General features: G+C 47.9%; 1 protein-coding gene across 1 annotated transcript in view; it reads right to left on the bottom strand.

The window, feature by feature from the left end:
* The window catches only part of LOC123348421 (maestro heat-like repeat-containing protein family member 2B), a 46,866-nt gene that overhangs the window by 22,431 nt on the left and 11,507 nt on the right, over positions 1–12,928 (bottom strand). The window contains exons 12-15 of the mRNA XM_044985948.1: positions 12,358–12,486; positions 11,051–11,156; positions 8,712–8,843; positions 3,366–3,489 (exon numbers count right to left, since the gene is read on the bottom strand). Of these exons, the coding sequence (XP_044841883.1) occupies positions 3,366–3,489; positions 8,712–8,843; positions 11,051–11,156; positions 12,358–12,486 (491 nt within the window). The remainder of the gene's footprint in view (positions 1–3,365; positions 3,490–8,711; positions 8,844–11,050; positions 11,157–12,357; positions 12,487–12,928) is intronic.

Here is a 12,928-nt window from a genome sequence, read left to right as displayed (position 1 = left end):
TTAAGAACCAGTTTGGACAAACATTGGTCAGGGATGGTTTAGGTTTACTTGGTCCTGCCTCAGCGTGGGGAGATGACTTCTTGAAGGTCCGTCCAGCCCTACATTTCCATGATTCTATGATATTCTCTAGCAGCAGAGCATCCTGCTCTATGGTTGGGGCCAATGCTGTTCCAAGGTTAGCCTCCAGGAGAGGCTCAACTACCATCGGGGCATCATATCACCTCAATTCTGAAGATAAAGCATCACCACCTGTCCCCATTTGCAAAGGTAGCAACAGTCCCAGTAGTCACCCAGGACCTATATTCCATCCATGCCATAAGGCATTTAAAAAAAAAAACAGTGATGGTGATTAACCATTGGAACAAAGCTAGGGATGTGGTAAATTCTCCAGCATTTGATGTCTTCAAAACAAGAGCGGGATGCCTTTCTGGAAGAGATGCTCTAGGGTAAAAGTTACTTTAACTATATCATGTACATTAATGCTACTGATGGAGAAAGTCAAAAGCTAAAAGCTTTGTAGTCAATGTAAGTGTGCCTTGGCTTAATGCCTCTGTTATTCACCTGAATCAAGCTAGCACTTTGCTGGACCCATCTGAGAAAGGCAAAGGACACAGCTGCTCTTTCATGTGTGCATGTTTTAAAGATGCATAGCACAATACAGGCTCCTACAGACAGACCCTTAATGAGAATGCTGCAGCACAGACACGAACATGAATGAAGGAATTGCAGAATACGTCGACCAACACAAGAAATTAAAGGCAGCATAGCTCAGATTCTGATCTTCTAATCAGTCCCCAAATGCTTGGCACTGCTAAGTATGTAAAAGGGTGTGGAGATACTGTGGCTGTGAGTAAACAGACGTGTTATCTTTCCCATTAAAGTACGGTTGCAAAGACTGCTCCCCTCATCCATCACAACGTGACCATCCTGCCAAGCAAGAGGCAGGCAGTAGCTGCTTCTGATGGGCTTCAGACTGTAGCAGGAGTGAGGAAAAAATAAAAGATCCATCAATTGGATCCAAAAATTAAAAGATGAAGGTTGGAAGTGCCAAGTTCTGAACAGCACGGTGCATCTGGTGTAGGGAGGGGCAAGAGGAAAAGTGGGGCCTCTTTTCCTGCTTAGTTCTCCTAGAATGCTCCTAGCGCTGCACTACCCTGCTTCAGCCATGCTGCATTAGCTGGGGCAGGTATCTGTGGGGCATCCATCCACTGCGGTGTGAAATGGTGGCAGAACTGAAGCAGCTGGAACACCTCGGAGAGGGTACTGTGTATAAACAGACATACATGAGTAAAGGAAGAGGTGTGAGGGAGGACAGAGAAGGAAAAAGGAGGGCTTGGATGAAAACAGAAGGGAGGGAAGAAAAGAACAGAACTAGCAGGTAAAGAGAAAATGAATGGAACGAGGAACACAATTGAAAGGACAACAATGGCAAAGCTGACTGAAGCAGGGTTAGTTAGAGACTCAGGAGAGAACTCTGCAGCAAACAGAGGCCTCTGTTGGCTAAGTGGTGAGGATTCCCCCAGCTATTTTCATTTATTAGTGCTGACCCTCCACCCTTTCTGAGAAGGTCAAATCACCCCTCCAAAGAGCAGCATGCAAGAGCAGTGGCGTGACTAGGAGAGTGCACACAGACAGAGTACAAGAGCAGCCTTTGGAGAAGGGGACCAGTGGATTGCAGTAACCAACTGCAGTTGCTGAGGGCTATTTCAACCACCATTGGGCATCAGTTCCTACTGCTGCTCTAGCGCCTCCTCCAGGAGAGAGGGACCTTAGGGTGCTCCCTACTGAGAGAGAAATGAAAAGTCAATCACTGGGGTGGGGCCTGCACAGGAATGAATGGGCAGAGTCAGACAAGAGCCTGTGGCATGGTGCTTGAATGAGCAGAGGGTTACACACAATGATGGGATGCAGCTGTGACGGAGTGTGACACAATTAATACATACCGGGATTGAATTGTGGGTTATGCTCATAAATCTAACTGCAATTAGTACAGGTTTCTGGATTAGAGAGGACAGGAAAAGGAAAGCAGAAGGTTAGAGTGCACATGCCACTGCTCCCTTAAAAGAACTTCTAGAGTCTTTTAATGTCATGAGTGAGTCAGCTCTCTGCAGCATCAGCAACAACGCACAGCTGAGCCACAAGCTTTGCAAAATAACTGTTGAAGCGCCTGTTTGGAGCAGATTTAGCATTGGCAGCAATTCACAAAGCAGGATTTCTGATAGGACATGCCACAGGAGGATACTGGGTCTTTATAAATGGAGAGCCTGCTCTTCCTTTCAGCAGCACAGACCTGGGTTGACTGTCCTGTGATAAATCAGCCATTCTTTCTCATTCTATGAGCAGAACACAGCAGATGACAGCCTGTTGCTTATTCAGCTTACAGCAAAGGGGGACACAGGTCGCTTCAATTCCCAGACTCTGCCTCTCATTCATCTACCCAGTTGGGTGTGTGAAAGCTAAATGAGCTGGTATTCCAAACTCCCAGAAAGGCAGTGGAGGAAAAGAAAGTGACCCTTTATAGGCAGCTCAGTTCAGTCCTCGCTGCTGAAGGCATTACTAATGAAGTGACTTGCACACAGAGAGTCAAAGCAAGGGCTTGGTTAAGGGCAGCTTCACCCCAGATTCCCCCTGAAGTTATGTAGGAGGGAAACAAGTGAAGGGTTTTAACACAGTGGGCAGTACCAGACAGCAGGCCACTGTGGGATTAGGGGACTTGAGTGCAGGAGTGAGGAGGTCATAAACAGAGCCAGCAAAGAGTTGATTAACACAGGATAAATTAGTCCAAATTTGCGAAATATATCCCCAAAATGTACAAATGAGCCTGTGAAATCCAGAGACCACGTTTCTGTGGCACTTTCCTTTAGAACTCTTGACAGGCACCATTCCCATCTCCTTTGGGCTTTTTTTTGGTATAAATGTGTGGCTCGGGAAACGCAAGGAGCCAAGTGCAGGGCTGAGGTTCAGTCTCTCTGTTGGCCCTGGATATGATGCTTTGGGAGGTGTAAGAGGCTAGGGAGACTGTAATAGGCAGGAGAAGATTAGGGGAGATTAGTCTGAGTGAAAAGGAGAGGAAAGGACGGGGCTGGCTTATCAGTACCAAATTATTCTCTGATTTTCAATTTAGTACCATGCACATTCTTCTCAGTTACAACAGACACACTGAATAAACTATGCAAATACACAATAGCTGCATCGACATGAGGTTCTCCTTTGAATTTTATGTATAAAAGGAAGTTACGATCAATGACATGGCTGGAGAAACTTGTCCTCCTAAAACAAAGGAAAGGTCTGCTCCATTTTTTCCTGACACAGGAACAGAACATACTACCAGCTCAACCCCCTCCCACCCTCCACCCAAATCTTACCATTGATCTGCGGATCAAAGACAGCCTGCTTTTTGCTTTGTTCTCAGCAAACTCCAGGCTGTTGATGTCCTTGAGATGAGCCCTGTATTTATTCATCTGCTCTACGACAATCAACTCCACACAGCTGTAAAAAGGAAAAAAGAAAGTGGTAAAACGGGAGGATAAAACTCTGGCTGTGTTTAAGCTGGCCATGTCGCCTAAGTGCTGCGCCAATTCTCTTGCTTCGTGGGCTGGAAACGAACAGTGTGGTTGAAATGCCCCAAATGGTAGTAGGCAGGGGAGTTAAACTAGAGGACTAAAGGGAGGGCTCCCCAAGGGCTCCATCAGGGAAACAGGTCCTTCCCCTGGAAAGGCAAATACCCACCAAGGTTAGGAAAGCACAGCGTGTTCAAATGAAAGGCTGAAAGAATGGCCATTTCGGATATGCTGCGCTATCTAGCTATATCTATTTGTAGACACACACACTTGTGCTTGTTTGCATCCAAGCTGGACAGGCAGTCGCAGGGCAATGACAGTGATTAGGTGTCTGGGGCAGATATTTTGTTTAATACCATCAGTATTGTTTTCTGGAAGAAATCCTTTTAGAGCAGTAATGATACAAGGCGGCGTATATAAGTCAAGTTACAAAGAGACTTCTTCTTACAAGGAACCTTTAGAAGAGTGATTCAAAGTAATTTTCACATCTGTAGGCAGAAGAATTGCTTCTAGGAGAGATTTGAAGGCCAGGCAGGTTCATGTAGTCTGGTCTCCTGAATAGAATTTCATCAAATGATTCCTGCATCCACTATCCATCCTAGGTACTTATCTAACCCCCAGTGCCCTATTATCTGAGCTTCTCACAATCTAACATATTTATTCTTAAAATTCCAGTTGAAGTCAAAAACATCCCCGAGGGGCTCCATTACAAACCCTTCCCACCCACTGGATGATGATTCCCTATTTACAATTACTTTGGAGATATCAATTAGCCAATTTTCAATCCATTTAATATTTGCTGCACTGAATCTGTATAGTGTTAATTTTTTAATCAGGATGACCCGACTGGAATCTAAGTCAACGATGTCAACGTGGTTACCTCTGCCAACCAAACCTGGCATCCAATCAATTTTGACAAGACCTATTTTCCATAAAAAACTGTGTTGACTGGCACTAATTACACTGCCATCCTTCAATTCTTTACTGATTACCTTCCACGTCAGCTTTCCCATGATTTTGCCTGAGACTGATTGTCATAAACAGATAGTTAAGGGTTAAGGTCTGTTTTACCTGTAAAGGGTTAACATGTAGTACCTGGTGACCACCTGACCAGAGGACCAATCAGAGATAAGATTTTTTCAAATCTCTGTGGAGGGAAGCCTTTGTCTGTGTGAGAACTGTTTTTGGATCTAACAGAGGACAGTCATGTCTCCAAGTTCTCCTGGAGTAGTTTCTACTAATTAATAGTGAGTATTAATTAGAAAGGCGAATTAGTCTTATGATTTGATTTCTATATTTGCAATTGTGTGTTTGCTAAAGGAAATGCTTTATTCCTGTTTGCTGATATTGCTTTTACTGAGAAAAGGGGGAGAGGGGATTCTCTCCAGAGATTGATAAGGTTATACCCTATGAGTGTCCAGCTTGGGCTCATAGAGATTCTGTAGTTTCTTTTTATTCTTTAATAACTTCTTTTCTTTTCTTTGGACTTGGTTAATTTCCTTCTCTTGTGGATTCAGGGGAGGGGGAAGAGACAGTCCTCCTGGGTTTGATTCAAGCAGTTGAATCAGATATCTCTCTAGAGTGGCTAGGGGAGAGGGAGGGGGGAAGTGGGCTGCTTCCCTGTGTATAGAGATTCAAGGGGTTTGAATCTGGGTTCCCCAGGGGAAACTTGGGGGACAGGCAGTGTGTCAGACACTTTAACATGACATGGTGGCAGCGGAGTTTCGAACCCATTGTTAGAAGGAGTTTTTTCAGCTGGGCTACGCTGAAGGAAGCTATTCTCTTCTTCTAGAGCAGGAAAGCAACCTGAGAGAAGAGGGAGTTTACAGTTTCAGCCAGGTTGGCTGGAGGGAATTAAGTTTCCAGCAGGCTTTGTTGAAAGCAGTTTTCTTTCGGGTGGCATAGAAAAGCACCTTGGAGGAAAAGAAAGTGTGTGCATTCCTTAGGTGGGGGGAAGTGCCCTCACAGGTTTGCTGGGCAGATAAGGATTCTCAAGCCAGAGGTTTTTAACAGTTCAGAGTTACAAACATTTTTAGCTCTGGTTGCAAGGAGGTGTGTCCCTCTTTTGTGTGATCAGGATTCCTTGGGTGCGGGGAGGTGCTCCTCGGAGCTCATCCCGTCCAACAGGGAAAACTGGTTTGGGGGTTGGAGAGAGAAACCCTCCAGCCAGGTTTTTTTTTTCTGTGTCTTTTAAAATCCTCTGGAGGCAAGGAACTCCTTGCTCAGAGAGTACTTAGCAATTGCAAGGGAGAGTTGCAGGGCAGGTTTCCACCTTCTTGGGAGAAGGAGAGGAAGATTGTTTTTTTGGAAACATATTTTCAGCTGGGTTTAGCTGGGGGAAATAAGGTTTCTAACGGGCTGTGTTAGGAAAGGATTTTTTTTTCTTCTTCTTTTCTTTTTTTTCTTTTTTCTTTGTCTGCTTGAAAACAGCTAGGAAAGAGGTGCAAGTTTTTCTAGAAGGCTTGTTAGAAAGGACCCCCACTGTGAGGTACTTAGCAAGTGCTAGAAACAGGACAAACCAGTTTTGGGTTTTTTTGGTCTTCTCAGTATATCAGCAAACAGCAACTACACATTTGCAAATGAAAAGGTTTTGTTTCTTTTCTATTCAGTCTCTCGGGAATAGAAAGGGTTAGGAATTGGGGAAACTAGTTCACTGACTGCAGAGGGGTGTGGCCAGCACCAGAAGGCACTGTTCCCCATCCCAAGAAATTTCCCACCTACATGGCAGGTGAGGACACTGAGGCCTTCTTCAAAAAGGTTAAAAGGACCTGCCATGGGTACAGCATCCCTGAAGACCAGTACAAGGACTGGTCAGGAAAGTGGACTTTTGCTGTCTATAACAATTATTCCATCCCCATGCTACTGGGGGAAGACTTGGCCAACCATGTGCAGCTGGCCAAGAGGGGGGGAGTGGTCACCCGCGGCCAGGCCGAACAAGCAGGCACTCCCATCCCTGTTCCTGAGCCATCCACCAGGACCCTGTCTGTGTTACCAGAGACCCAGACAGAGGTGGTGGAACCGGATCTCATGCCAACAACTACAGCAGCCATAGTACATCCAGTCCCAGGACTGGAACTGGAAAAGCAACCAGCGGCAGAACCAGCGCCAGCACTGACGCCAGCGCTTGCAACTCCACCGCCAGGGGGCGCCAACGGGCCTAAACTGGCAGGAGCAGCAGACAACTCTACCCAAAAGGCTCAGCCAGAGCCTGAAATATCACCTTGTGCACCAGCGGAGAGCGGTCCACAGTCAATGGAAACAACCTCATCACCTACATCACTCCCAGAGGAACTGGTGTCTCCCGCCTCAAGGGAACAGTTCCAGACAAAGCAGGAAGCCGATGACAGCCTTAAGAAAGCTTTGGGCGGCGGCACTCAGCAACCCACCGCCTCTCAGCTCTTCTACCCAATTCCAGTTTGTTGTAAAACAACAACTCTTATATAAGGACATTCTTTCTGGTGAACACCAGGAAAGCCAGCATCTTCAAAGACAGTTGGTAGTTCCAACTAAGTACTGGGACAAGCTCTTAAGCTTGGGCCCTGACATCCCAGTGGGCATTCTGGGGTCAACAAACCAAAGACAGGTTGGGGAAGTCCTTCCACTGGGAGGATGGGCAAGGACGTTGCCAAGTGTGTCCGCTCAAATGCATACAAAGTGTTCTTCAGTGTCAAATATCTTGTTGTTTACATACTTGTAGTATATGTAATAGTGCATGTGTTTTGTTTATCTGTTTATTTTACAGTTCTAGGAGGAAATCACCACCAGTAGTTCCCACTGCTGGCGATTTGGGGGGCGTGTCATAAACAGATAGTTAAGGGTTAAGGTCTGTTTTACCTGTAAAGGGTTAACATGTAGTACCTGGTGACCACCTGACCAGAGGACCAATCAGAGATAAGATTTTTTCAAATCTCTGTGGAGGGAAGCCTTTGTCTGTGTGAGAACTGTTTTTGGATCTAACAGAGGACAGTCATGTCTCCAAGTTCTCCTGGAGTAGTTTCTACTAATTAATAGTGAGTATTAATTAGAAAGGCGAATTAGTCTTATGATTTGATTTCTATATTTGCAATTGTGTGTTTGCTAAAGGAAATGCTTTATTCCTGTTTGCTGATATTGCTTTTACTGAGAAAAGGGGGAGAGGGGATTCTCTCCAGAGATTGATAAGGTTATACCCTATGAGTGTCCAGCTTGGGCTCATAGAGATTCTGTAGTTTCTTTTTATTCTTTAATAACTTCTTTTCTATTAAGGACTTGTTGGTCTTTCCTTGGGTGGATTCTCAGGGAAAGGGGAGGGGGAGGTATCCCTCTGTAGTTGGATCCCGGTATCTCTCCTAGGAAAGGGGAGGGGGGAGGAAGCAGGGGGAATGGTTTGTTTCTCCTGGGTGTGAGAACTCCATGGATTTGGGGCTCTTGGAATCCCCTAGGATTTTTGGGGAAGGACTGTGTCTCAATCCACATTTCTTGATTGAGTGGTGGCGGCGAGAAGGAACCCCACCCTAAGGGTTAGGGTGGTGGCAGAATACCTGCGGGTCCTCATCTTTGAACCCACAAGCTCAAAGTGGGGGTGAGATCCCATAGGACATGGTGGCAGCTTACTAGATCTAAACTAGGATTTTAGTTTAGAGGGAAACCAAGTCAGGTCCCCACATTGGAGCCGAACAGCTCCAAGTGGGGGTGAGACCTTTGACATGGTGACATGCGGGTCCTCACTTTGAAACCGCCCAGTTTCAAGTGAGGGTAGACCCATGACACTGATATTGAGCTAACTGGCCTGTAGTTACCCAGATCATCCTGTTAATCCTTTTTAGATACTGGCACATTAGCTTTTTGTACAGTCCTCTGGAACTTCCCCATTACTCCAGGATTTGTTAAATATCAACATCAATGGCGGAGAGAGCTCACTGTCCCGTTCTTTAAAAACTCCTGGGTGCAGGTTATCCAATCCTGCAGATTTTAAAAGGTTTAACTTTAGCAGCTGCTAGTTTCTGATAGAATAGACAGTATTTCATTAAGGCAATTCATTTGCAAACCAGTGATGTGTTTGTAGCTGTCATTCTACAGCACATTAAAGTGCATTACTCAGTGATCATTTGACTGTCCTGACATGACCTCATTACAGGATTTACTCTGGAAGTTGTAATGCTATATTCTTACGTGGTTGTTTTACTGATGTCCTGAACGCTCTGCAGTGGGTCAGTTGTGTCAGGACAGCGGAGAATACAGGGAGCAAACACAATGGCCAGGGCATTAGCTGACATTCGATTGGTCTCTTCCTGCAGGGCAATCCTAAACAATAAACAACAAAGCAGCAAGGGTTAAAGGTAGCTCCAATTCACATAACACTGGCAGGAAATACCCCTGTAGAGAAACAGAAAGAGGACAAAATACAAATTCAGAGCAGGGCAGGGAGAGGAGGGCTGTATATGCACATGAGATCTGGAGGTCATTGCCAGGGGAAGATTTTCCACAATATTATATAGCTTTGAAGTGAAGAGCTTCAATTTGTTGTATCTGGTAAAGAACTAGACCAACAGGATGTAAATATTATACCAGACAAGGGCAAAAAGGTAAGACAATGGATACTGAGTGAACCACGCAACATGCCATGACACTCTTTAGGAAATCTTTTGTTTTGACCTACTTAACCTATTTTCCAAAAAGGAATAGATACAGTGCATATTTATTACAGTAGCAAGCAACTCACTTAGCCATCATTAAGCTATGCCTTAGAAACAGAGCACAGATGTGTCTAAATGCATGTAGATGGCAGGAAACTTCGCAGATTGTAACACAGTGACTATAGCCTGAACTAGATATTGTTTAAGCTCATGCAAAAGCATCACACATGATCCCTAGACCCTCAATGTTCAAACTAAAGGGTGCAACACATGGCAGTACTGTGATCCACTGCAATCTTACTGCACTCCTCAGTGGGTTAGGTCTATGGCTAGTGATGAGCTGCCAAAATCATAACAACCGGTTCCCTCCTCACCCCAGGAGGAATCATGCCTCCCCCACCCAGGGACCCCTGCCCCATCCACCCCCCCTCCCTGTTCCCTACCCTCTAACACCTCCCAACCCCTATCCACTCCCCCCGCACCCCCGAACTCCCCAGCCCTCTCTCCAACACCCCCTCCCGGCCCCCTTACCATGCTGCCAGAGCCCGGAGCCGGGCAGCCAAGGCCGCCACTGCGCCCGGACCCCAGCATCTGGGTAAGTATCGGTCGCGATTCCTGCCCCCGTGCCCGGAGCCGGGCTGCGGCGGTTGGGGAGGGCCGCGGGGCCGGCCAGGGCGCCGCTGCTGGAGCCGGAGCCGGAGCCGGAGCCGGGCAGCCGGGGAGGAACGCGGGGCCGGGCAGGGCACCGCGGCTGGAGCCGGAGCCCGTGCCAGGCAGCCGGGGAGGAACGCGGGGCCGGGCAGCGCGCCCGAGCCCGTGCCCGAGCCGGGCGGCCGTGGAGGAATGTGGGGCCGGGCAGGGCACTCGAGCCTGAGCCTGAGCCGGGCGGCCGGGGAGGAACGTGGGGCCGGCGGGGGGGTGGGGGGGGTGCCGCGGCCGGGACCGGGTGGCCGGGGAGGGTTGCGGCCAGGAACGCGGGGCCGGGGGGGGGGAACGTGGGGCCAGGGGGGGGGGTGCCGCGGCCGGGACCGGGTGGCCGGGGAGGGTCGGGGCTGGGCGGGGACCCGGGGACAGGGGGGGCCGTGGTCGGGGACAGGGCTGGAGACCGGCGGGGGCACACGGCCCCTCCTGGTTTCCTACCTCAGCGTCGTCTTCCTGGACCGGGGAAGCCTGCTTGCTTCTCAGCCTTCCCAGGCTTCCCGCGCTAACAGCTGATTCGCGGGAAGCAGGGTGGGAGGAGAAGCAAGAAAGAGCATTCATGGCAGGAGGTGGAGGCAGAGCTGAGGTGAGCTGGGGCCGGGCAGCAGGGAGCGCTTGTTAAATTTAAATGCCCTTTTAGAACCAGTTTGTCCCACTGGGAACAACCGGTTCTAAAAGGGCTTCTAAATTTAACAACCGGTTCGCGCGATCCGGTGCGAACCGGCTGCAGCTCACCCCTGTCTATGGCATGGAACCATGTGTTTGTAACCAGCTGAGACCTACAGTGGTTGTCTTCTCAGCAAGTCTGAAACATTTGTTGCTATTACGAAAGGGAACTTATATATAAAAAGAAGAACATTATTGGCATTAGCTGTCAATGAGAGCATTGTCTGGAAAAAGAGCCCTTGGGTCCGGAGCGGTAAAGCCATTTCAGAATTTAAAGCATTCCCTTGCGAAGTTTCACTCCCCTTTTTCCCGACAAAAGTACTTGGATCACATAGGCCCGTGTTCAGGTACTCTTACTCACGGAGAACAGTACCTTGTTCCAGTGGAACTACTCATGGAGTACGGTGGTACTCATGGGGAGTAAGTGTATCAGAATCAGGCCCCTAGTGAGGAAGGAGAAGAGAAAGAGTGGCTGCAGTATGACGATCCCACGCTGTGGTCTGCCATTACCTCACAAGGTGAAAGATGAGGCGTTCCAGGGTACTGAGGTGGGTGCGAGAGAGCTGATCAATGACAGAGTACACGCCTCGGATGGTCTCCTTCCTCTCCTGCAGGCCTGGAGAGAGCACACACAGTTACACATATTACAGGCAACTTCCCCATGGTGTCTTCTGCCATCTTTACTTGTGAAGGTAGTGTGAATGGCCCAGTACAGGGGAGCTGTGCAGGAGGCTAGTGCACAGAGACAGGGATGACAACTCCCTCCTCTCCCTGCCTATACAAGCAGGCCCCCTTTGCAGGTCCCTCGGGTAGCAGTATCCTATGCAAAAAACATGAGCATAAGACACTGATTTCTTTTAAACAGATTCCAAAAGAGTTGGGAGCTGAATAATAACAGGGCACGTCTATGCTGCACGCTCTGCTCTGCTCACCATCAAAATCATATGCTACATACCACTCTAGCATGGGCAGAATAGCAATGTAGATGGCGAGGCACTGCTTAGGTGAGTAAAGACACGCATGAAGGCTGTGGGGATATACCCTACACACACTGCTTAATTTGTAACGAAAGAGGTGCCGGGGCTCAGGCTTTTTTTTTTTTTTTTTTTTTTAAACTTTCACACAGCAAGCCCAGTGGTACCAGGGCTCTGAACGGCAAAGGCTTTGACTACTATAACAGTGTAAGGGATTAGTCTGTGTCACAGTGCTGTCTGTGACTACATGGCACAGTGAAAAGCAGGCTGTGTCCACATTGCAGTGCCTACCTACACGTCAGTGAAAGGCTCTGGCAGAAGGAGGCTGCAATGAAAGACTTCAACAGCAGAGAGCTCCTGGAGCAGATGTGCCGGAGCTCAGCCCTGGCAAGCCTTGGCACAAATTAAGCATCACCTACGTGGCTTTCTAAATGCCAAAGTCATTCCTCCCACCTACACTGCCTATTTTTAGCAGTGTCATCACCCTCAATGGAGTCTTTCCCTGTTGCAGGAAAGACCCCGGCAGTGGGAAAAGGCTCTAAGAGGGAGGCAGATGGGAGAGGCTCCAGCACTGTCTTGCCAGTTATGTCATAAAAGATGACAGATCACCAAAATGACTTTTTGGATTCAAACACTCCATACAATTGGCGCTTGTACAATCGTACAAGCACACAATCTACTTGCTTGCTGCTTGTCATGACAATGGTGATGATAAAACTAAAGTAAAAAAATACTGCTTGTTCTGGGCAAGCAGAAACTGGGTTTGGTACCTGCAGCTAATTGTACCTTCCCTGTCTTGGGTTTTGTGTGTGATTGTATAGGATTTGTATGGAACTTCCTTACCCATAGCTCGCAGAAATTCCTTGTAGAGTTCGAAGGTCATGAGGGGATTGGGCAAATCTCTCAGCCACTGTTTGAACACACTGGCAATGACATGAATATTGTAGTCATCTAGATTCACATTGTCAATATCTGTTCACCGAGGCAAGTGAGTGGAGGGAGTGGAAAAGAAACCAAAGAAAAAGCAAATGATCAGTTTTGATCCAGTAAACAAGCCAGTGTTTTCATGTCAGTACTAGCACTGGCTATTACCTAACCACTGCTGTTGGACCAACTTCTGTGGGTGAGAGAGGTCCTGAGGAAGAGCTCTGTGTAGCTCGAAAGCTTGTCTCTTGCCAACAGACGTCAGTCCAACAGAAGCTATTACCTCACTCACCGTCTCTCTACTATCATGGGTGTGGTCAGATGTTCGGCTGCCTGTGTGTGTTCCCTCTGTGTGCCACCCCAGCCTGGCACAGACAACTGACATGGCAGACCTCGAGCGAACCGCCCAATGACCACAAGATCCATTAAGGCATGAAGGCACCCAGCCAGGCTTATTTTGATGAAGCACAGTACTAGTATCCTGCACTAA

The sequence above is a fragment of the Mauremys mutica genome, chromosome 13, assembly GCF_020497125.1.
Source record: "Mauremys mutica isolate MM-2020 ecotype Southern chromosome 13, ASM2049712v1, whole genome shotgun sequence".
Taxonomy (NCBI): Eukaryota; Metazoa; Chordata; order Testudines; family Geoemydidae; genus Mauremys; species Mauremys mutica.
The sequence above is the reverse complement of the archived record's forward strand: the minus strand, read 5'-3'. Positions and strand labels throughout refer to the sequence as shown.